This window comes from Rhinolophus sinicus, linkage group LG15 (genome assembly GCF_036562045.2).
Source record: "Rhinolophus sinicus isolate RSC01 linkage group LG15, ASM3656204v1, whole genome shotgun sequence".
In the NCBI taxonomy this organism is placed as follows: domain Eukaryota; kingdom Metazoa; phylum Chordata; class Mammalia; order Chiroptera; family Rhinolophidae; genus Rhinolophus; species Rhinolophus sinicus.
The window spans coordinates 37,012,017-37,033,762 of record NC_133764.1 but is presented as its reverse complement, the minus strand read 5'-3'; the positions used below and the strand labels follow the sequence as shown (position 1 = coordinate 37,033,762).

Genomic DNA, 21,746 nt, shown 5'->3' with positions numbered 1-21,746 from the left:
GGGGAACAGAAATCTCAGACCTTTGACACCCACCAATATGAGCACCAACACTGTGGCAGGCACTGAACTAGGTACCAGGGTTACACACATAAATATGACATAACCCACGTACGTGCTCAAAAGGTGTTTAGTAGGGGAGAGATTGGCATTTGAAATCAAGGACTCTTACCTACAGCCTAGCAGGTTCCTGTTGGGGTGGGGGACAGCACAGCGTGGCATGATGCTTCACAGAAGGGACGGCTCATACTTCCTCCCTCACAGGCAGGTAATCTATGTAAAGCACTTAGTGTGGTAGCTGGCATTAAGTTGCAGCTCAATAAACGGAGACTATTATTAGCCATTATTACAAGAAGCTGCAGAATAAACATGGCACATCTTCCTGGAGCGTCAATTTTACCCAACTATTAGGGAGGAAAGGCCATTCTTTTTATAACAAGCACAGGCATAAGCTGAAATAGAATGCAAAACTCACTTGGATTTTTGACATCAAAGATTTAGGACCTGCATTGCCCTGCCCCGTTAGCCTATTTGCACACCTCCATCCCCCGGCGGACACAGCAACTAGAAAAGCCCCTGCATTTGGGGTCAGGAAATCTGGGTTCCAATTTGGATCTGCCAGTTACTACCTTGTGACCTTAGGCACTGAATTAGTACAATTACTTTTTGTATTTTAAAATGGTAATATAAAGCAGACCATAATAGTTCTGCCAATCTAGAATTTTAGTCTAGGCAGGAGTGGGGGGTGGGGTGAAATATTATAATAATGGTTAAGCTTTATTGAGAGAACTGTCTGCCAGGCACTGTTGTATTTCATTTAATTCTCCCAAACACCTGATGAGACCAGTAGTGCTATTATCACCCCTATTTTACAGATGAGAACATTAAGGTGAAAAGAAGTTTATCACTTGTGTACCTTTATAAGATTAGTAAGTGGCAGTGCCAAAAATTGGAATCCGTGGCTCCCACTCTTAACTGTCTGGCTATCTTACCTCTTGCCATGTATATCCAGCCTCATGGAGCTCTGAACTCAGCTAGATGGGTTTAAAGGCAAACTGGAGGGGCCGCTAATACCTGCTGAGCTTTCTGATCATTCTCTGAGCCTCCTTTATCAACCCCTTGACGGATCTCTAAGCGGTCATGATCTTCCAAGCTTTGCATGGAATTTCCTAATACAATATACTTAGATACACTGGACATACCTATTACATCCTTGCTTACAAGCTGAACTGGAGTCGCTTTTTAGCAATTTAATGTGTATATGTTTTGTCTCTCCAACTAGGTTATATACACCTAGAGGGCAAGGACTGTGTGTCTTACTCTTTCTGTATCCCTCCCAGTGCCTAGGACTTAGGCAAGAGACGCCAGGGGAGCTCGTTAAATGTTGTTGACAGTCTCGGGACCATCCTCCGCCCCACGTCGGCCACTCCCATTTTCCTCGGTGACCACTCCACTTCCTCTACCTCCGTCCCCACCCCTTCCTGCCCCCTTTACTTTTATGCCCCCCCAGGCCCCACCCCTCCCTCGTGGAGTCCATCCTTTAACTTCCCCCCCACCGCGGCAGCATCTCCAGCGTCCCCTAGCGACGAGGCGGTAGCTCCTAGCAACCGCATCTCAGTTCCCTGACGACGGCGGCACGTAGGGGCACGTCAGCACGCCGTGGCCCCGCCCCCAGCGCCGGCTGGCCCCGCCTCCCCGAGCCTTGGCCGCCGCTGCCAGTGCCGCCGCCGCCCGAGAGACTCGCGCAGAGCAGTTATGGCGGATCCCGCAGCGCCCTCAACCGCAGCTCCGGCTCCCGCCCAGGCCCCGGCCGCGGTTCCGGAGGCGGCCCCGGTCCCGGACGCAGCCCCCGCCCCGGCCCCGGCGCCCGCCCCAGACTCGGCCTCCGGGCCGTCCTCGGACTCCGGCCCCGAAGCCGGCTCACAGCGCCTGCTGTTCTCTCACGACCTGGTATCGGGCCGTTACCGCGGCTCCGTGCACTTCGGGCTGGTGCGCCTCATCCACGGCGAGGACTCGGACTCGGAGGGCGAGGAGGAGGGCCGCGGGAGCTCGGGCTGCTCTGAGGCGGGGGGCGCGGGCCACGAGGAGGGCCGGGCCAGCCCGCTGCGCCGCGGCTACGTGCGCGTCCAGTGGTACCCGGAGGGCGTCAAGCAGCACGTGAAGGAGACCAAGGTGCGGCGGGCCGGCCGGGCCGGGGGCTGACGGAGGGTCCGGTACCTGCTAGACCCCTAGGCGGGGCGGGGAGGGGAGGCGTGCGGGGCGCTGCCGGGAATGGTGCAACTGCAGTGGGCCGAGGTGGGAGGACAAGCCTCAGCCGAGGGGACGCTCCGGTGCAAAGTCATTGCACCAGCCCTGGGCCACCGGGCCCCAGGCTTCCCCACACGAAGGGACTTCCAAGCTCTGCTGTGGTGTGGAGTGGGCCTCAAGGTTATGTGCGTGGCCCCACTACCGTGGGGAACTCCTCGGGCTCTGAGGCACGCTGGGCATTATTACACCAGTGCGGCGTTTTGCTGACCCCCGAGGAGCTACATACTGCATTGTGCACCCAGAGAGGAGGGCCTTGCCGGGTCGGTGCAGGGAGGGGGTGTGGGCATCCCAAAACGTAGAGGTGAACATCTCCGCCGACACAAAAACCCGAGAAGTTCACTAGATTGCAGAATGCGTTATTATGGGTGAAGAAACCCAGCCCCTTTTTGTTTTATCTTGTTGTCTCCTGTTCATTGCTGCGGGAAACTTTGTGAGTGAAATCACTAACCATCAAAGCCTTGATATTAATAGTACTGGGGCAGGGGGATGTGACAGCTGCGACTGGGATTGGTGACTTCTAAGTGCAGTCGGACTTCTTGAAAAAGATTACAACCACGGATGGAGGAGAGCCACCCATTGGAAACCTGAAGGGTTTTTCTTGACCTGAGGCTGTGAAGCAAACATCAGACTCTCAGATGGTATTGGGGTGAGGCTGGTGAATATTGAAATCAAGGGGTTTATCGTCAGAAACCTGAAACCTTGAACCAAGGTTGGTTTGGTGGCTCTTCATGTCTTGTTTTCCTGAGTGTGAATTCCTATCAGTGATTCACACGCACACACAAGCCTGTATCTTTCACCCTTTCTGCACCTCCTCCCCTTTCTCCACTTCAAGAAAACATTTCTAAACAGGAATCAGGCCTGAGCTGTGTTGCTGCCTGGGATTGAGAGGTCTGATCTCGCGGAGGGCACTTCAGAAATTAATCTGGGTTTCTCACATTCCGAGACAAAAGCAGCACAGGAAAAAGGCTTCATGCCACACTGCAGAGGGGGTCCGTGATGAGGCCTTGGGCATGGAAAAGAGCCCCACTTCCAGGAAGAGCCTGTGACCCGTTTCCTCGTGGTAGAAGTGACGGCTGGTACCAGCAGGGTCTTTTTCCTCGCCAGTGCGCATGCATCCAGACCCAAATCTGCACACAGGACACCTGGTTTCCCCTCAGAGAAATGCAAATCAGGCGATAGGTTCTCTGACTGGAAGAGCAAATGATCAGTTCATGTGCAGAAGTACGTGGAAAATACTACTTTTTGAAGAAAGTACTAGTTAAAAATTACCACCAGTATTATTAAGTCGGGAAGAGAAGATTGTTGCTCTATATACACTGTGTCTGTACAGTTGTCTCACTAGCAAACAGTTGCTAGTGTCTTTCCATGGGTTTTTAAAAATGTTTTTCCCTGACCATCTTCTCTAGAGGTTTGTGACTTCTGGAATGCAACTCATTTGCCTCCGTCATGATGGCCTCCTGCCCTGGCACTCAGGGAAGCAGGCCCAGCTCACCACCGGGAGCTGCCATGTTTATCAGTTGTTCCCGCACATCTTGACTTTGGTGGTTAACTTTGTTTATAGTTATGTTCCCTCTGCCTCCCCCGACCATGTGTAATTATATGCTTAAAATACCTATTTTGGAATTAAATAGAAAATAGCTTTGAGGCACCAGCTTGGATGTATTTTGAAGTTGCCTTCTTGCGACTTGCTTTGAATTTGCTGAAATCCATTGTGACTCCGGTGGTGGTGTTTTCTTTTGCCACTGCAGTTTCTGGAGCTTCTGGGCTTAGCAAAAGCTCGGGAGCTAGGAATTCCAGGAAGTGGTGGCGTGTAGTGCTCATTTATGGATGGCAAGACCCAGTTTTCCTTTTAGGACTTGAGAATAGGTTTGTTTGGGGGTAGGGGAGAGTTTCTACTTGACAGGTAGCTCTCATCACCCTGTGCCATAGGCGCAGATGATCCTGGTCGGCTGAACATCTGCTTCGCTCCTGGCTGCCAACTGGGTCCTGGGACCTTGCAGCACTGGTTTAGGAAGATTTTCCTTCTCCTCCCATTCCTTATAAATCCATCGCGGTAGCAGCACGTTATGGAGGAAAGACTGTAGGACCAAGACAGAGCACTTAGGCTCTGACTTCTCCTCCATCACTAACCTGGTTATGAGACTTGAGAACCCAGTTGTCGGTAGAATAATGTGGTGACAGTCTTGGCCAACTTTTTTTTAAGCTGCTGCCAATTGGAATTTTTTTAATAGTGTCTTTTTAATGTGGAGTGAGCTGTGGAGTATTTTTGTAGTTTTCATGTTAATTTAGTGGACAGTCAGTAAAGGCTTGATATTAGTCTCTTAATTTCTTTTACATTCTTAACGCACAACTTCAAAAAGAGATGAAGAGGCTGGCCAGCAAGTCCCACCCCTTCTGCCCATTTCTGTGAACTTTATCAGCAGAGATAAAATAAGATTTTCCTTGAAACGGTGGAATTTATGGTCCAGTTCCTGAGGCTTCCAGCAGCCAAAGTTAAGCTTCTTTAAGACTTAAAAGAAGCCGCAGCTTATGCTTCTTCCTACCTCGTTCTCCTGACCCCTTCAGCGAAGGAGCTGATTTATCCACTTGGAACTTTTCCCATTGGCCACAGATCTCCTTTGCGGACTTGCCCCTTCCCCGTCAGTGGTCATCCTTGGAGTGAAATTTTGGAATAAAGCCAAATGTCCCCAGCTTCTTCACCTGAGCCCTGGTTAGACATGGTGGGCCTTTCTGGTCTTCATCTGTCACGACTGGGCAGAATGGCTCCCATGGGGAAGAGAGCAGACTACTCTCTGTCAGTCCAAGTTTGGGGCTTCCTGCTCCTGCTTTAGTTTTCCCATCTCTTGTGTGTTGATTTTTGCTTTAAGTTGCCACAACACTCAGAGTCTTGGCTAGTTTGAGATTTAATGTCTCTAAATTAAAGCTGTCTGTGATTACCCTCCTTTTGTGAGGCTGTGTGTGTGTGTATAGCATCCCTGATGATAAGTCCCTCAAGAATTGGCTTTTTGATTTATTTTTGGCTCCTACTTAGGCCGACATTTCCATGGGGAAAGCTATTTAGGTGCAGCATCAAAGCATGTGAAGTTTGCTTCCCTCACCTGTTCAGGTGCTGGGCCCATTAAAAGCAATTGTTCCTAGTGATGTAATAGGAAGACATTAGGGAAGGTCAACCAAGATGCAGGACTAAGTGCATTTAATTGTATTTCATTCAGATAACATCACAGCACTGTAGGCTCACAGCTGTTCTGTGATTTTATTCTTTGTCCTTTGGTTTCCCCTCTTCTAGATGCCCGGATGGTGCCTCTGTCTGGCTTGCCGCCTGACTCAAGGGCACTTTCATCAGAGGAGGGGTGTGTTTGTCCTGTGATTGGAAGTCAAAACCCTTGGGTGAAAAAAAAAGAAAGAACAACAAAAAAAAAAAACCCTTGGGTGCTCTTCCTTGGCCGTCACCTACGCTGGATGACCTTGGCCTAGTCACTGCCTCATTTTCTCTGTGCGATAAAATATGAGATCCTGTCTGTCTAGCCTCTGAGCCTGCACAAGTGGAAAGACCAGAAGTGTAGTTGGGTGGTGCCTGGCGTGGCCGCTTGGCTCATAGCAGACACCGTCCTGACATCCACCAGACAGAACCAGCCCCGTCCCTTCAGGAGATCACTTCCGTGTGTCACAGCATGTGCTGTACCAGAGTGGCACCTCGGGAAGCAAAAGGTGCACGGAGGGCTTTGTTTCCGCGGTTTGCAATTCTTAACTGCTGTTGCTTGTAACCCGGTGGACTACAGATAGGACTTTTTTATTACACCTCATCTATAAATACTCGTGAACTTCACTCCTCTGTTACGTTTTAAGACATTCAGCAATGCACATTTAAAGTAACACCTGCCAAAGCACACCAGCCTCCAGGAGGGGATGGAATGAGTATATGTATGTATGTATATGTTCCAGAATCTGGAAGACAGCTTTTGAAATTCCCAAGACAGATAATGAGATTATGAATTACAAGGATGGTAAAGTATTGCTTTTGTATTTTAAGATAAGAAGAAGAACAAGCATTCTATAGTGTTGCTATATGCCAGGCACTCTGAGTGCTTTATGTGTGTGAAATACAACAATCCTGTGAATGAGGTACTATTATTATGCCCGTGCTTCAGAGGAGGAAACTGAGGAACAGAGAGGTTAAGTAGCTTGTCCGATGTCACACTGAATACAAACTGAAGTAAATATAGTTTGCCCTCACCTGAGAATGTTTAAGTTCAGGATTTATAGGTCATTACTCTACCTGAATACCCTGATCAAACATGAGTCTTGAGTACCCTGTGGCTGGAGTGAATCGTCCAGTCTTTCACCACTTGAAAGGCTTAGTGCAGTAGTTGTAACCACAGGTGAGGAGAGGAAGGAGCAGGGTTTAGGGGTGTGCGGAGGGCATACCAGTGGCCAGGAGGGAGGCAGGGCGGCCGTGAGCAGTGTGGGAGAACATTGTGTTTGCACTTGCTGTGTGCTTCCGTTCTACAGTTCTCGTTCCCTGGCCCCTCAGTCGCTCTCAAAACACCTGTCAAAAATACAGCTTATTGCTGGGAACCTGTGAATGCCCCTAAATGTTGAATGAAAGTAACCTCTGTAAGTCTGATTCGTTCCCGCCCTGGTTTATTCCCACCTCAACCCCCCTCCCCCCAGGAAAACAAGTCCAAGTAACTGGCATTTCTGTGTTAGGAAATCCACCTTGACCTTCTGTCTCCAAAGACCTGCCCCCTCTCTTGTTCCTGATGTCCCCTCCTGTCCCCCCTCTTGCTCCCGATGTCCCCTCCTGCTGGGAATGCTGAGTCATGAGACAGGCTCCCAAGGGCTCCTTGGAGGGAGGCTTCCAGTCCCTCTCCCTTCAGTTGCCCTGAACTTGACTGCGTGTGTGCTCTTCACCCCACCCGCTTGGGCTTGAGGACATCAGAGGTCTCACACCCTCCCCAGCCCCGCTTCACCGTTACCCTGCTGTTCTCCTTTTCGTTTTCCTCTTCTAGCAAGAGGCACGTTTTCTCTCATTTGCTGTTTTACCACAGGCCTCATGGAATCCAGTGGAACCTCTCCGGGCCAGTTCTACAACAGTGCTGGGCCCGTGATGAGGCCGCTGTCCCTGGTGGTCCTGCCAGAGTTGGCTTTAGGGCGATTTCTGTGACAGGTAAAGAGCCATCCCGTGATTGACCCCAGGAGGACATGATCTGTGCTCCTGTTCTGATGGCTAGGAGCTTTCGGACTTTCCCTGCCCGGAGCTTAGCTGGCCTGGGAGGGTGCTCATTTAAGTGGATGTTCCAAAGCGGGGAAACGGCAGTCAGGGCCGTGTGTAAGTGCCTTTTCGTTTATAAGATGCTGCCACCTCTATTTACCAGGATTTGGGTGTTTCAACTGCAGCTCCTCCCTGAGGCTCCCCTTGCCCAGCGACTGGATGCCAAGCCCGAGAAGGTCAAGGTTTCAGTGCTGCTGCAGCCACTCTGGCAGCTGTGACTGAGCGGGAATACATCTGAATTGCTTGTTTCTGACATTTCCGCCAGCCTCAGGGGGCTCTGTTAGGAGCCACCTGACACGTGTGCTTAAGGACGTGGAGGAGCAAAACGCTTACTGGAATGTTTTGTAGTTCAGAATCAAATTGAATCATGTTAATGGGTAACCCTCTGGATTTAGCTACTCCAAGGTTATTTGCCCTGTTTCTCTCTTCAGCTCTGCTGTGCGGTTGAGGATTTCATGTCGTTCGACCCAGGCTGACTGTGGGATGGATCTTTTGGTCAGTTTTGCCCACGGTTATACTGTGTTCTTCTAAAGCGGGATTGTGGAATGCAAGTTCTTAGGATTTAAACGTTGAGGCACATGACATACCGTTCAGATGTATTCACCTAGGTGATAAGTACTGGAATGAATGTCCTTTTGGGGTTAAATCTGGTTGACTATTTGGTTGGGGGGATTTTGGTTTGTTTGTGTATTTTGAGAGACCGAAACATTTAATTTTCTGCAGCTCAGTCAAAGAAATAAGACATTTACCAGGTCACTTTTGGTTTAAATTGACAGCATAGCTATATCTGGTGAAGATTCGTTCTAACTGTGACAATTTAAAATTTTTTAATCTAAGATACTGAGTAGTGCTAAAAGTGGGGGGGGGCAGTCAATCCTACCCAACAATAAATCAAAATTCCCAGCTAGCAGGAGAGATTTCTGCAGTCTTAGGAACAGCCTTCTTCATTCGCATTTTGCAAGTGAGAGCTGGTCTTTCACACTTAGCAGCTCTGATGAGCTTTCTTCCTGCTTGTTTTAATTTTGATCCTTTTTGTGGGAGGTGCTGCTCCCTCGGATGCGGGTTGGTGAAGCCACAGGACTGTGTGTCTGCTGGGCCCCTAAGTGCAGGTGGGTCCGTGTCTCTTGTGTGGCTCCCAGCAGCATCAGGAGCTGACATACTCCATGCTGAAAGCGGCCCCATATTGGTCTGCTCTGACTGTTTAATTACTTAAGGGAGGCTGAGGGCCCTGAGGCTGATGACATCATCTTCCCACCCCGCAGCGTGCTGGGGTGGGGGTGTCCCAGCACCCTGCTGGTGGGAAGGGGTGTCAGCCTCCATTTCCCTGTGACCTCAGCTGCGGGTCTGGCCTCTCACATCACTGGGTGTGAAAGGCTCTCCTGAAGCTCACAAAGGACTAGCGAATTCCTGGGCGCCCGCTGCATTTCCAGACCTTTCTCCGTTCTTGTCCCTTTGGTTAATATGGTTGAGCATCGCCTCGTAAGGGAAACTTCTTCTGTTTCCCAGGCTGTTCTGAATTTTTCTCTCTTTTGCCTTTTGTCTTTTTCCTCTTACCTCTGTCTGTGAGACTTTTCCAAAGACCAGAGCTCTGCTCTCCTCTCCCTTCCTAGCTTTTCTTCAGTGTTCTTGTCCACTCCTGTCGCTGCAGCCGGCGTGGTACCTGCATTGAGATGCCGTCCACACCCAGTCACCTTCCCAGCGCTACATCAGGTCCTCTAGAACCTCGTACTTTGTGCTGGAAGCTGTTAGGAGTGTGCTGACTCTCCCCATCCCCGGGCCGGTGGAATTTTTTTTAAATTTCTTTTTCTAACTTTTTTGTGAAAATTCTTCAAACATTTGGAAAAGTTGAAAGACTAGGCCAGGGGTTACTACTTACTGACCATCATGAGTCAGCAGTTAACATTCTGCCACAGGTGCTTTCTGTAGGTAAGTGTACTTTGTCCTGAGCTGCCGTTGGTCAGTTACTAGAAAACATGGTGGCGCCTCTGCATACTCAAGCTTGCATCTTCTAAAAGTTAACATACGGGATCATTTTAAATTTACCTCCTTGGGCCCCCATCCTAATGTTTTTTTCTTCAAAAAAGTTATTTTTATTGTTGTAAAGTACACATAACATCACCACCGTAACCATTTGCAAGTGTGCAGTTCAGTGGTGGCAAGTACATGCGTAGTGCTGTGTAACCTTCACCACCGTCCCGCTCCAGAACGCCTTCATCTTGTAGAGCTGAAACTCTATACCCATTAGACAATAACCCCCTCCCCGTTTCCCCGCACCCCAGCTTCTGGCAACCACCATTCTACTTTCTGTCTCTGTGATTTTAATTAGGTACCTCGTATGAGTGGAATCATACAGCATTTGCCTTTTGTGACTTATTTTAGGTGGAATAGTGTCCTCAAGCTTCATCCATGTTGTAGCGTGTGTCAGAATTTCCTTCCTTTTTAAGGCTGAGTAATATTCCATTGCGTGTATATATTATTTTTGCTTCTCCTTCATCTGTTGATGGACACTTGAGTTGTTTCCGTGTTTTAGCAATTGTGCGAGTGCTATTGTGAACATGGGTGTGCAAATCTCTTCATGATCCTGCTTTCAGTTCTTTTGGGTAGATACTCAGAAGTGGAATTGCTGGATCATATGATAATCCTATTTTTATTGTTTTGAAGAACTGCCATCCTGTTTTTCACAGCGGCTGTACCATTTTACATTGTCACCAAGTGTACAGGGTTCCATATTTTTCCTTCATCCCGGCCAACATTTATTATTTTCTGGGGTTTTTTTTGTTTTGTTTTGTTTTTATAGTAGCCATTCTACTGGGTGTGGGGTAGTATCTCATTGTAGGTTTGGTTTGCATTTCCTCAATAATTAGTGATACTGGACATCTTTTCATGTGTTTGGTGGTCATTTGTATATGTTTGGAGAAATGTCTATTTAAGTGTTTTACTCATTTTTGAATTAGGTTGGTTTTTTTGTTGTTGCATTTTACGAGTTCTCTATATATTCTGGATATTAATCCCATTTCAGATAGATGATTTGCAGATATTTTCTCCCATTTTGTGGGTTGCCTTTATGTTCTGTTGATAGTGTCTTTTGATGCATATTTTAAAATTTTCATAAAGTTCAGATTTTTTTTTTTTGTTTGTTTTTTAAGATTTTATTGGGGAAGGGGAACAGGACTTTATTGGGGAACAGTGTGTACTCCCAGGACTTTTTTCCAATCAAGTTGTTGTCCTTTCAATCTTAGTTATGGAGGGAGCAGCTCAGCTCCAGGTCCAGTTGCCGTTGCTAGTTGCAGGGGGCACAGCCCACCATCCTTGTGGGAGTCAAACTGGCAGCCTTGTGGTTGAGAGGATATGCTTCAACCAACTGAGCCATCCGGGAGGCAGCTCAGCTCAAAGTGCTCTGTTCAATCTTAGTTGCAGGGGGCGCTGCCCACCATCCCTTGCGGGACTCGAGGAATTGAACTGGCAACCTTGTGGTTAAGAGCCCACTGGCCCATGTGGGAATTGAACCGGCAACCTTCAGAGTTAGGAGCCCGGAGCTCCAACCGCCTGAGCCACTGGGCCGGCCCTTGTTTTTTTTCTTTTAATGCCTGTGCCTTCAATGTCAGACACTCCATTCTAATTTGTCATCAAATCTTTGTTCAAAATGCCTCTTGGGAAAAAAAAGTGCCTCTTGCATCCTCTACATTTCCTTTCACCACACTGGTTTGCTCTCTCACTGCCCCGTTCCCGGGCTGACCTCCCAAATTCCCACTTGGATTGTGTCAGCACCCAGCCTCTTGTCATGCCTTAGCTTGTCATTTAAGGCTCCTTGCCTGTGTTTCACACTTAATCTCCTGCCTCTGCAGTTGACTCCAGCTAATGTGGCTGTTTTCCAAATTCGCTTGTGCCATCCCCTGCCTTTGGCATCCCGTGGCACCTAGACCACACTCTCGGGCTCTCTCTCTGGATTGGAAGCTTCTTGAGAAACAAAGTACTCTGAAAACTTGTGTTTGAATGGCTCACGTGGAGACTCGTGGGAAGCATTTGAGTGAATGACCAGAGCCTTCCCACTTCCTTACAAAGTATTCTTATTCTTAGCCTTCTCCCAGATGTTTGGTGGTGTGTGCTGGAGCTCTGTGGGTCCCTTACCAGCTGACATCTCCCCCCGTGGGTCCCAGGTGGGTTGACCATGTAATTTACTGCTGGAGCTGGGCTCTTTTGAGCACACTGTGAAGAATCCCTCCAGGACTGGGCCATGGGACGTCCCACCGAGGGAGAGCAGATGAAGGACGGTACACCCGATGGTAGTGGACTATTTTAGCATCGTCCCTCATGAAGCCCCCCAGGCAGAGTGGGGGCACGGTGGGCTAGGATAGAGCTTAGCTAGAGCTGGCGTCACCAGGGTCAAGGTGCAGTTGTCTATGGGGTTAAAACCCAGCAGAAATTGGCACGCGCTCCCGGCCACAGGCTCCCAGGACGGGAGCTGAGAGGCCACGTCTGTGAAGCCAGTGACGGCTCCCTGGTTGTTGCCTCCCAGCTTTCTCCAAGTCCTTGGCATTGGCTCTGAGCAAATCTGGGCAAAGCACCAGTTTAACATCCAGAAGCCGCCCGAGTTCTAGCACCTGTAGTAATTTCAAGACCTTGGTGGGAGCACCCCATCTCTGAGCCTCAGTTTATTGAATGGGAATAATGCGCTGTCGTGAGGAGCAGCTGTCGTGAGGAGCAGCTTTTGTAACCTAGCTGGCAGGACGTGGCAAACCCACGTTCCCACGTGTGAGTTTCCTGAAGGGTGAGCAGCATGCAGCCCTCACCTTAGATGTTTTAGTTGAGGTTTTCAGTGTGAGGCCCCGGTGTTGGAAGAAGAATGCCAACCCAACTGCAGATGAACCAGGGACATGGCTCGGGCTTTGTGCTCTGCCTGCATCAGGGCTCTGGAGGAGTCTCAGAGAGTGCAGCCTGCGGTGGTAGTGCTTATGCCAGCCAGGCCTGTTACTATGAAGAAGTCAGGCCCCAGCTATTAAAAATGGACAGAGCCACCCCTGTGTGTCCATGGTGGGGGGATGCGGCGAGCACAGGTGAAGGAAATCCGGGTCAGCGCTCCTTAAAGGCTGACGTGCATGGAATCGCCTGGGGCGCTTGTTCGTAAGGATTCTTCCGAAGCGGACTGGGGTGGGCCCAGTCTGCGTGTCTGCCATGCTGCTTCTCCTGGTTGGGACTACACTTTGAACTGGACTGATACATAGGTCCTTCTAAAGTTCAGCTTTTACCCCCCCTCCCCCAAGTTTTAAGTATACAACTGCCAGAAATTTTCATAAGATGGGCCACAGGAGGGAGGGGGAATTGGTTAAGTGCCCCCAATAAGCAGGCAGTGCTTTCAGATCAGTGTCAGTGTTGGAAAGGCCTGCTCCCTGACCATCGCCCACGGACCAGTGTCAACGCGGTCATTGCTAAGATGTTTCATTGGATTTCATGTCATTTTAGGATGAAACTATGGTAGTTAGGAGTATAATACAACCAGTCCAAGAGGAAGAGGATTGAAATTGCTTCTTTTATCCAGCCAGGATCAGTGGGTTCTTGCTGTGTGCCAGGCAGAGACGCATGCTTTACATGGCATCTTACACTTTCCCGACAGTGGCCAGTGTCCCTGTTTTAGAGAGGAAGAGCCTAAAACCTAGAGAAGGCCTGTAACTCGCCCAAGGCCACACGGCTAGTGAGGGGCAGAGCCCGGATGTTTTTGCTGCCAGAGACGTGGCTCTCTTCACTGGGTACACAGCTGCCCCTTGCAACTGGCTAGTGCTGTGTAGATAAACAGTTTAACCAGTCTCCTCTTTTAACCAGTTGAATTGTTTCCAAGTTTCCGGTTTGAAATACTGTGTCTCCTCTTTTGACTAGTCAAATTGTTTCCAGGTTTTCAGTTTTAAATAATGTGACTAACATCTTAAACTTCATACTTTGTTATGTCATTGTCTAGATTTTTAAGTTTCTTAGCATGAATTCCTGAATGGAGTGACTTAGGTCAAGGGGTAAGAATACAGTTTTAAGACTTTCAATTCATTTTACCAACTGTCATCCCAAAAAAGGGTACCCATTTACACTTCCATCTCAGAATGCCTCTTCGCTCAGCATGATGGTGAGATTTTTGCAGGAAGGTGTGACTTATGCAGGAGTCTCCTGGCAGCTTCTAGAGGACTAGAACTCAGGTCAGCTGAGTGTCAGGGTGTTTTTCTGACTGCTGTTGCCAAGACATAAGCCCTTCTTGTGCCAGGGGGTGCCCCTGAGCTCTGCGGCCCAGGCAGACTGGCCGGTTGTGCCTTCAGCTCAGGGCACATGCCCGAGCAGAGGGCTGAACTCAGGGGTGTTGCGTAAGGCAGGGGAGGCAGATGGTGTCTCAGACGCAGAGCTGGAAGTGGGCATGTAGACCTGTGATGGCTCAGTGTCCGCAATTAGATTCTGGTTGGGACCGAACGGATAACCTTCAGGCAGCACTCGCATAGCGCGCTGGTCAGTAGCTGCCGTTAGCTCTGCTTCAACTTCCCAGCATGTTTGGAAGCTCGCACAGTAAATGTCATTCAGGTTTAGGGGGAAAGACTAACTCGTCTGCCCCAAACCTAAATCTTAATCTCTTTGTGTGTGTCTATATATTAAAACAGGTGATATATGCAGATAACACAACATTCAAACAGTTTATAAGAGTATATAGTGAAATGTTTGTCTCCTTCCCACTATTTCCGTTCCCCAGAGACAGCCGCTATGACCAGATCTATTCTGTTCTACGCATATTCTAGCATGTATGTATGTATCCTTACCCCCCCCCCCCCGCCCTTAACATAAGTTGTAGCTTTCTGTTCTGGATTCAGGCAAATCTGGGTCAGATTCTGCCTTCTTCTTTATTGGCTTTGTGGCATGGAGCGACTGGTTTACTGCGTCTTGTCCCTCACGGTCGTCCCTGGCATGTCACTGAAGGGTTGCCCTTCAGGCCAGACTGTTGAATTGGATTCCGTTTGCTGCCCCTTCAGGAAGAGAGCGGCTCTGCTGTTGGGGATAGCGTGTCAGCATGTATTGCTCCTCGGGGCCTGCTCCAACCCCTCTGTTAGGGCAGGTTTCTCCGTAGCCAGAGGGTGCCACTGATGGGTGTGGGGGCTCATGGAGATATTTGAGTCAGAAGACGCCGGTGGGGGAGACAGTTCTTGTGAAAAGCGTAAGTGAAAAAGCACTCCCAGAAACACCCTCAGTGCCTTTCACCTCCTGTCTTGGCGTTTTGCCCGAGTCAGAATTGCTCGTGAGGTGTTAGGGTTCAGGCCAGGCTCCCCCTGAGACTCCCTGCAGAAGCAAAGGCTAAACGCGAGCAGGACCCTCCACCGCCCAGATGCGGACTGTGGCCGAAGGGCCTGTTTCCTTCCCCAGCGTGAGGCGTGATCCTAATCAATACACGGGGCTCCCCTGCGACATTGCTCAGGTGACGCAGCCTGTGGTGTCCTTATGGTGATTCCCAAAGAGCGTGTTCCCACAGGTTGGAGTTTCCATCCTCCCCTCTCCGTCTCCCCCACAGACCCTCGCACCTCGAGCTTGTCCTGGTGATATCAGCGTGGGGGGACTTTGCAGCTATTGAGGGGTCTTTGGCTGAGCCCCCGAGATGATTGCTGTTGGCCGTCCACTGGGTTTTAGAGCGTGTGGAGGCCCATGCTGGTGGCACTGAAAGGGATGATTGGGTTTGACCCCTTATTTAGAGTCGAGGAGCTAAGGCCCGAGAGGCTCGGTGGTTGAGATGAAGGTTGCTGGAGTCCACGAGTAGACAGAGACTTAAAGAAAAGTCCGCAGAAGGACCCCACCTATTTTCTAAGGGGAGAAGTGGAGGGTGGTAGTGCTGGTTCTAGTTTCCTGGTGAGTTAGTTACAGCTGAGACGGGTGCTGGTATTTGACTTGTAAAGTAAAACCCTACCCATCAGCAGCCACCCCGCATTTCCCCGCTCCCCTCAGCGCCTGGTGACCACTTTCTGTCTCTGCGGGTTTACGTATTCTGAACTTTTCATATAAACAGAAACATAATCTGCGGCCTTTTGTGACGGGCTTCTTTTACTTAGCATGCTTTCCAGTTTCCTTCATGTTGTATCGCGTATCAGTACTTCCTTTTTATGGCCAGGATATGCCATGTTTTATTTATCTATTCATCAGTTGATGGACACGAGGGTTGTGTCCACATTTTGGCTATTTTGAATAATGCTGCTATGAGCAGTCATGTACACGTTTTTGTGTGAACATGTTTTCAGTTCCCTGGGTATCATATTCACGAGTGGAATTGCTGGGTAATGTGGTAACTCTATGTTTAACCTTTTGAGCAACTGCCAAACTGTTTTGCGGAGCGGCTGCACCATCGTACATTCCCACCAGCAATGAACAAGGGTTCCAGTTTCTCCACACCCTCACCGACATTTGTTATTGTCAGTCGTTAGATTCTAGCCATCCTAGTGGGTGTGACGTGGAATCACGTGATGTGATGGGCCTGTCCTAATGATTAATGACGTTGAGCATCTTTTCGTGTGCTCATTAGCTGTTTGTGTATCTTCTTTGGAGAAATGTCCATTCAGATAAATCCTCTGCCTGTTTTGTAATTGGTGATTTGTTGGCTTGCGCGTTAGACCCTGCATTTGGATCTTCTCTCTGTCCTTCGGAGTCTGGCAGGTGGACCACTTCCTGTGGTCGGTGCCCTGTCCACGTCATTGGGTCCGTGCCAGGCGCCTTGTGTTGTGTTTAACCTCCTCTCCTATTTAAATATGCTCTAGGGGATTGGAGACCCTTATAAACTGAAAGGGCTTTAAGTTCTTAATCTTTCCAGGAACAAAGTTCTAATTTTTCTGTATCTGGGGCTCCACAATTACCCTAGAATAAGAAAGGGGATGCTAAATAGGTCTCGGACAGGGGGGCAAGCTTTCTAATATTTGCCGGTTACATGCACCATAGTATGCCAGTTACAATTTACGTTTTTCAAGGCAGAGTCTCTGCTTTTTTCTTGTGCTGTCTCTCATAGTATGGATTGTAATACTTCTTACGCAGCAGGATGATGACAGGCTTGTTAATTGACATGAATGTTTTTGGGTAACTGAGTTGTTTCTGTAGCTGTTTGGCAGGTTTAGGACATAGTGATGCCGACAGGTGTGTGAGGAAGGTGCGTGGTCAGAGGTCCTGAGCTTGAGTGTCCCCGGCCTCTGCTGCGTCCCAGACCTGCCAGCCTCCAGCAGGGTGGCCGTCAGCTGAGAGACACGTGTGCTGCTATTTATGTTTTGTGACTTTCTCAGTGATTGTTTTTAGTTTAACATTTAAGAGTCTAATTTAATTTTGTAAGTGTGTAAAGCATTGACCACCCACGCCTGCCCAATGACACTGACCGTCTCTTCCACCAGAGCCCAGCTTTGTCCTGGATCAGGTCTGACTGTCACGGTTGAGTCGCAGCAATCTATAGCATTTCAAGTTCCTCTGACATTTGAAACCAAAAGCCATTTGCAGGAGCAGCTAGGTGGCCCTTTCAGATGATAGAGGGAGTCGCTAATGGAGCTGTGCTTTCTTTCCCTCCCAGCATTTCAAATCTTAGAACAGCAGTGCTGGAAGAGCCCTTCCAAGATGAACTGGTCTCTAAATTAAGAGGTGAATGTTGAAACTAAGGATTGCTAATTTTTGAATGTGTGATTTCTTGTTGCCTTATTCTCATCTCTCCATCTTCAGCTATGTCCCAGGGTTGTATGTACGTACTTTGCAAAATTAAGGTCAGAGAGATCTGGTTGGCATATATTTTAGGTAAACATGGTAGATTGAACACATTCACTTACCTCCACTTCCTCCAGAAACCCTGCTAAAATGACAGTAAAAATATTTTTTAAATGTATGGAGCCACAAGGACAAAGAATGCGAGAGAAGACAATAATAGACTGAAGAGGGAAGACGAGCGAAGACAGCAGAGCCCAGGAGGCTGCAGGTTGCTGCCTGCAGAGAGAGACGAAGGAGCAGTGCTGTAGAAAGAAAGCCTCAGGAAAGGAGGCCCCTGCTGTCACTCAAAGCGGGAGTGAGGTTCGGGCCTAAAGACTGATTAGTTCAGAGTCTGTAGGGAGAAATCAAACTCGCCAAGTCACAGCTTCACGTCTGCAAACCCGCAAATACTCCTCATCCCCTCTGAGCAGAGGTTTATGCTCTGGAGCAGCCGAACCAGAAAGACTCTGGATCGAGGTACCTCAGGAGTAGCACAGGGCAGCGTACACTGAACCGAGAGAGGGATTTGCGAAAGTCTGTACACTGAAAGGGGGTGTCCCCGCCGGTCCCTGCCAGCTCCCAGAGTGCTGCGACGGGCATGAGGCGTGGATCGCAGGAGTCCTCTGGGACAAAGGGACAGTGTCAGAGACACACCTGCCGCTGCCAGCCTGTGGCAGTCCCTCCAAGCAGAAGCTAGACCTCCCCCAGCCTCTGTGGGCCTTCCCTGTCCATAGCCTTGCTGGTGTCCACAAAGCGCCCATCACCTGTTTACTTTTTAGTTGGAAATGATTATAGATTCACAGGAGGCTGCAGAAATGGTACAGAGAGGTCCCCTGGGCCCTTCATCAGGTCGCCCAATGGTTACATCTTCCATAGCCACAGACAGTGTCACAACCAGGGCACTGACATCGGTATACAACCTGTGCATACAAGTCGCTGCCATTTTATCCCAGATGCTTTCACGTAAGCCCCGCAGCAGTCAAGGTACAGCAGGGTTCTGTCGCCACAAAGATACCTTATTGATTCACTTTTAAATCGGAATGGACAGTCAAGGATCGTTAAACATATTCAGGAAACTCGCGACATAAACGAAGGGTAGAGGCTAGAACAAGCAAAAAGAAAGGCCTGTCAGAGGAAACAAAGTTGATACTGTGAACAGAAGAAACCCTCAACACACAGAGTGAATGTTCTCAGAGAAATGAGCCAATATTTTGTCAATGAAATAAAACAGGATGCTCTAAAATTCTGAACAAGAAAGAGTTAAGAACTCTTAAGAAATTAACCTGAGATTAGGGGGGAAAAGAGTTGACAAATACCCCCAGAAAATAGCATAAAAATACCTGACATCTAGAAGATCTGTAAAGAGAGAAAGGGAACATGAGGGACAAATATATGAAAGAAATCAGAAATGTTTCTGAAATCAGAATAGATGATCACAGGATGGTGAATTGAAAGAGTCCTGACACATCGTATAATTCCAGAACACTGGGGCATAAAGCTTCTAAAGAGAGAACAGGTCACATGCAGAAGATGGGGAATGAAGTACGCATGGGATTTGTCAGCTCGATCAGAAGACCGAAGGCAATGGAGTAGATTTCCAATTGAACGTGGTAGATTGAGCTAAAGTAGAACCACTTCTACAACGATCACATGGCGTTCTATGTAGAATATAACAAAGATTTTAAATATATAGCTGATCTTATAGGAAAGAAAAGAGATAGCGAGAGACCAGAATCACAGAGGGAATTTAAAGCAGAGTAGGCTTACTGATGTCCTAGCAGTTCTAGGGGGTGTTTATTAGACCCCAAAACAGGCCCTAACAGTAGTAGAAGTTTGGATTTTAATGAACACATAAAGTATAGAATTAAAGTACAGATCCCCTCAAAGGGCTCTTCCCTGGTAAAAGGGATGTGAGAAAATCTCCCCTATGGGGCCAGAGAAAGGGTAAGGGAGGTTTTCATTGCCCCAGGCTCTGAGGTGTTGGGGGAGATCTCCTGTGAGCAGTGGAAACATCCAAGTCTGAAGTCTGTGTTTGTAATCCCCACAAGGTTCAGGCCTCCTCAAGCGAGCACCAGCCTGGTGACGCCCCTAGATCTCTTTGCAGAAGAACAAGCAAAGCATTTGTAAAATGACTCTTTCACAGTGCAGGCTACGTGGAATCTTCCCATCTCCACAGGTGATTGGCTCTTGCTAGGAAATTACTGAACATGCAGAAATTATAAGCAAGAGTCAGATGTCACAACAGAAAGGAGGATTTCTAGCATTTAAAAACTTCAGATAACAGAAGAGATTATAATATAAATTAAATGTAATATAAATGTATAACATATAAAAAATTGAAAGACTAAAAGAATAGAAATCAAAGGAAAATAAGACAATACATTTAAAAAAGGCTATTTTTAAAAAGAACCCAACAAAATCTGTAGAATGAAAGCTCTAATCATTGCATTTAAAACCCAGTGGAAATGTTAAATTGCAAAACAGACACACCTCAAGAGAGAATTATGGACCGGAAAATAGATCTGAAGAAGTTAAGTGGAATTCTGCACAGATGAAGGGATGGAAGAGAAGCAAGGAGCACGGGCATAGGATGAGAAGGCCCAACCTGTGTCTGCTGGGAGCTCCCGAAGGGAACAACAGCATCTTAAAAGCAGCTGGACAGAAAGACCAATGACTCCCAAGGTACAGCAGTGAAACCCAGCAGATGTCGGGGTAGGAGCAGTGGAGGCCAGAACACAGTGGAATGACTCCTCCGTGTGCTAAGGAAAGTCAGTTGTGGGCTTAGTGTTCAGTAACCAGCTTAAGTTTTTCAATAGTGAGAACAAAATAAAGACATTTTCACATAAGAGAAAGTGGAGTTTATTCACTAATGGACCTTCACTGTACGTCAGGGAGAAGGGAACTAAACCCAGGACAAAGGAGAGAGACAAGAAAGAATGGTGTACAAAGACATCAGAAATGTGTGGGGATATCTAACTAAGCATTAATTTAGGAAACAGTGGCCATTACTAATTGGAAGAGAAAAACGAAAATACCCAAAGTGGGAGTGAGAGGAGATGGTTTGAATGAACACATTCTAAGATCAGTGAAGGGGTGGGAAAGAGGGGGAGGGGTATTGATTTGCTTTGGACTTTCTGAGTCAAGCAGACGTATTAAAATTTTAAGGGTAACCACTAAAAGAATAGAACTAGGATTGAAAGCTTTCAAACCAATAGAGGGAAAAGAAAAGCTGTGATTTATGAAAACTAGGTCATTACTCTAGAAAAAAGAGAACAAAGACAAAGTATGGGAAGGTAGAAAGCCCTTAAGGCAAGAGAGGTAGATGCACATGGGCCGCACGGAATGTGAGCGGGATAACCGTGCCCGTCACGGCAGGTCCCCAGGATGGGACCACCAGAGCAAAGCCGCCGTCGTTCCAGGGAATTCCATATCCAGCCAAATTATCCAGTAAGTGATTCTTTTCAGGCATGCAGGGACTGTAAAAAATGTGCCTCCCGTGGACCCTTTTTCCAGAAGCTCGTGGGAGGTGTGCTTTAAAACAAGGGAGTTTTCTGGAACTTAGGAAGCCAGAGATTCCACACAGGAAGGCTGCAAAGGCCAGTCCATGTTGGGGAGGCCAGGTGGGATTGTGCAGGAGGAGGGAGGTGTGGGGACAGAGTCCCAGAGAGCAGTTTCCAGGCTCTTGGCCTCATGTGGAAAGGTGCTGGCTCGGGTAGTAGATGGCCATCAGCTGTGGCTAGTTGGCCGTCAGCTGTAACCAGTTAGCCAATTAGCCACTGATACAACTGCTGTGGCTGTGTTGGTTGGGGTGTTGGTCGGTTGGCAGAGAAGCGGACAGCAGGTTGCAGGTCATGTGGCTCCAGCCTCCAGTGAGACTATAGTGGTATGACTCCCCTACCTATGGCTCTGTGGCTGTTCCTTTTTGGCCTCACCATGTCCTGCATTCTTATGTGGGGAGCGGGACAGGAGGCCCCTGCAAGCTGCCTCGCACGACAGGAGGGCTCCAAGAAAGACAAAACCCAGAGATACCTGATGGATTATTTGAGCATGCCTGGAAAAGTTATGGATAGGCATCTGCCAGGATTCTCAGTGTGTGCACAGGTTGTGTGTATTCACAGCGGGCCACTTGGTCAGCTGTGAGCTATATTTACTCCATTACAACACATTTATATTGTTTCGGTTACTGCAATAGAACTGGTGGAAGGATGGGCTCAAGGTAAGAGGTTGTCAGGACACGGGTGAGAAACAGGAAGTCAATAGGTAACGTCTACATGTAATGAACTAGGAGTTAGAGGTGTAAGCATATTGTTTATACATATGGCTAATAATTCAAACTACTAAGAAATTAGAAAGTGGTTGCTTCAAGGGAGCACTATTGAGACAGTAAGACGGGAGCTGCTATTTTGATGCTCTTTGATTTTTGTTTTTAATTTACAAGTTTAAACCAACACTG

General features: G+C 48.2%; 1 protein-coding gene across 2 annotated transcripts in view; it reads left to right on the top strand.

Annotated features, from left to right (window-relative positions):
- The first annotated feature begins 1,678 nt into the window (after positions 1 to 1,678).
- The window catches only part of UBE2O (ubiquitin conjugating enzyme E2 O), a 47,834-nt gene continuing 27,766 nt past the window's right edge, over positions 1,679 to 21,746 (top strand). Inside the window, exon 1 of one of the 2 annotated variants that reach the window (XM_074319571.1) lies at positions 1,679 to 2,169. In XM_074319571.1, the coding sequence (XP_074175672.1) occupies positions 1,753 to 2,169 (417 nt within the window). In that variant the 5' untranslated portion in view covers positions 1,679 to 1,752. The remainder of the gene's footprint in view (positions 2,170 to 21,746) is intronic. The other variant, XM_019745489.2, reaches the window with a different exon arrangement.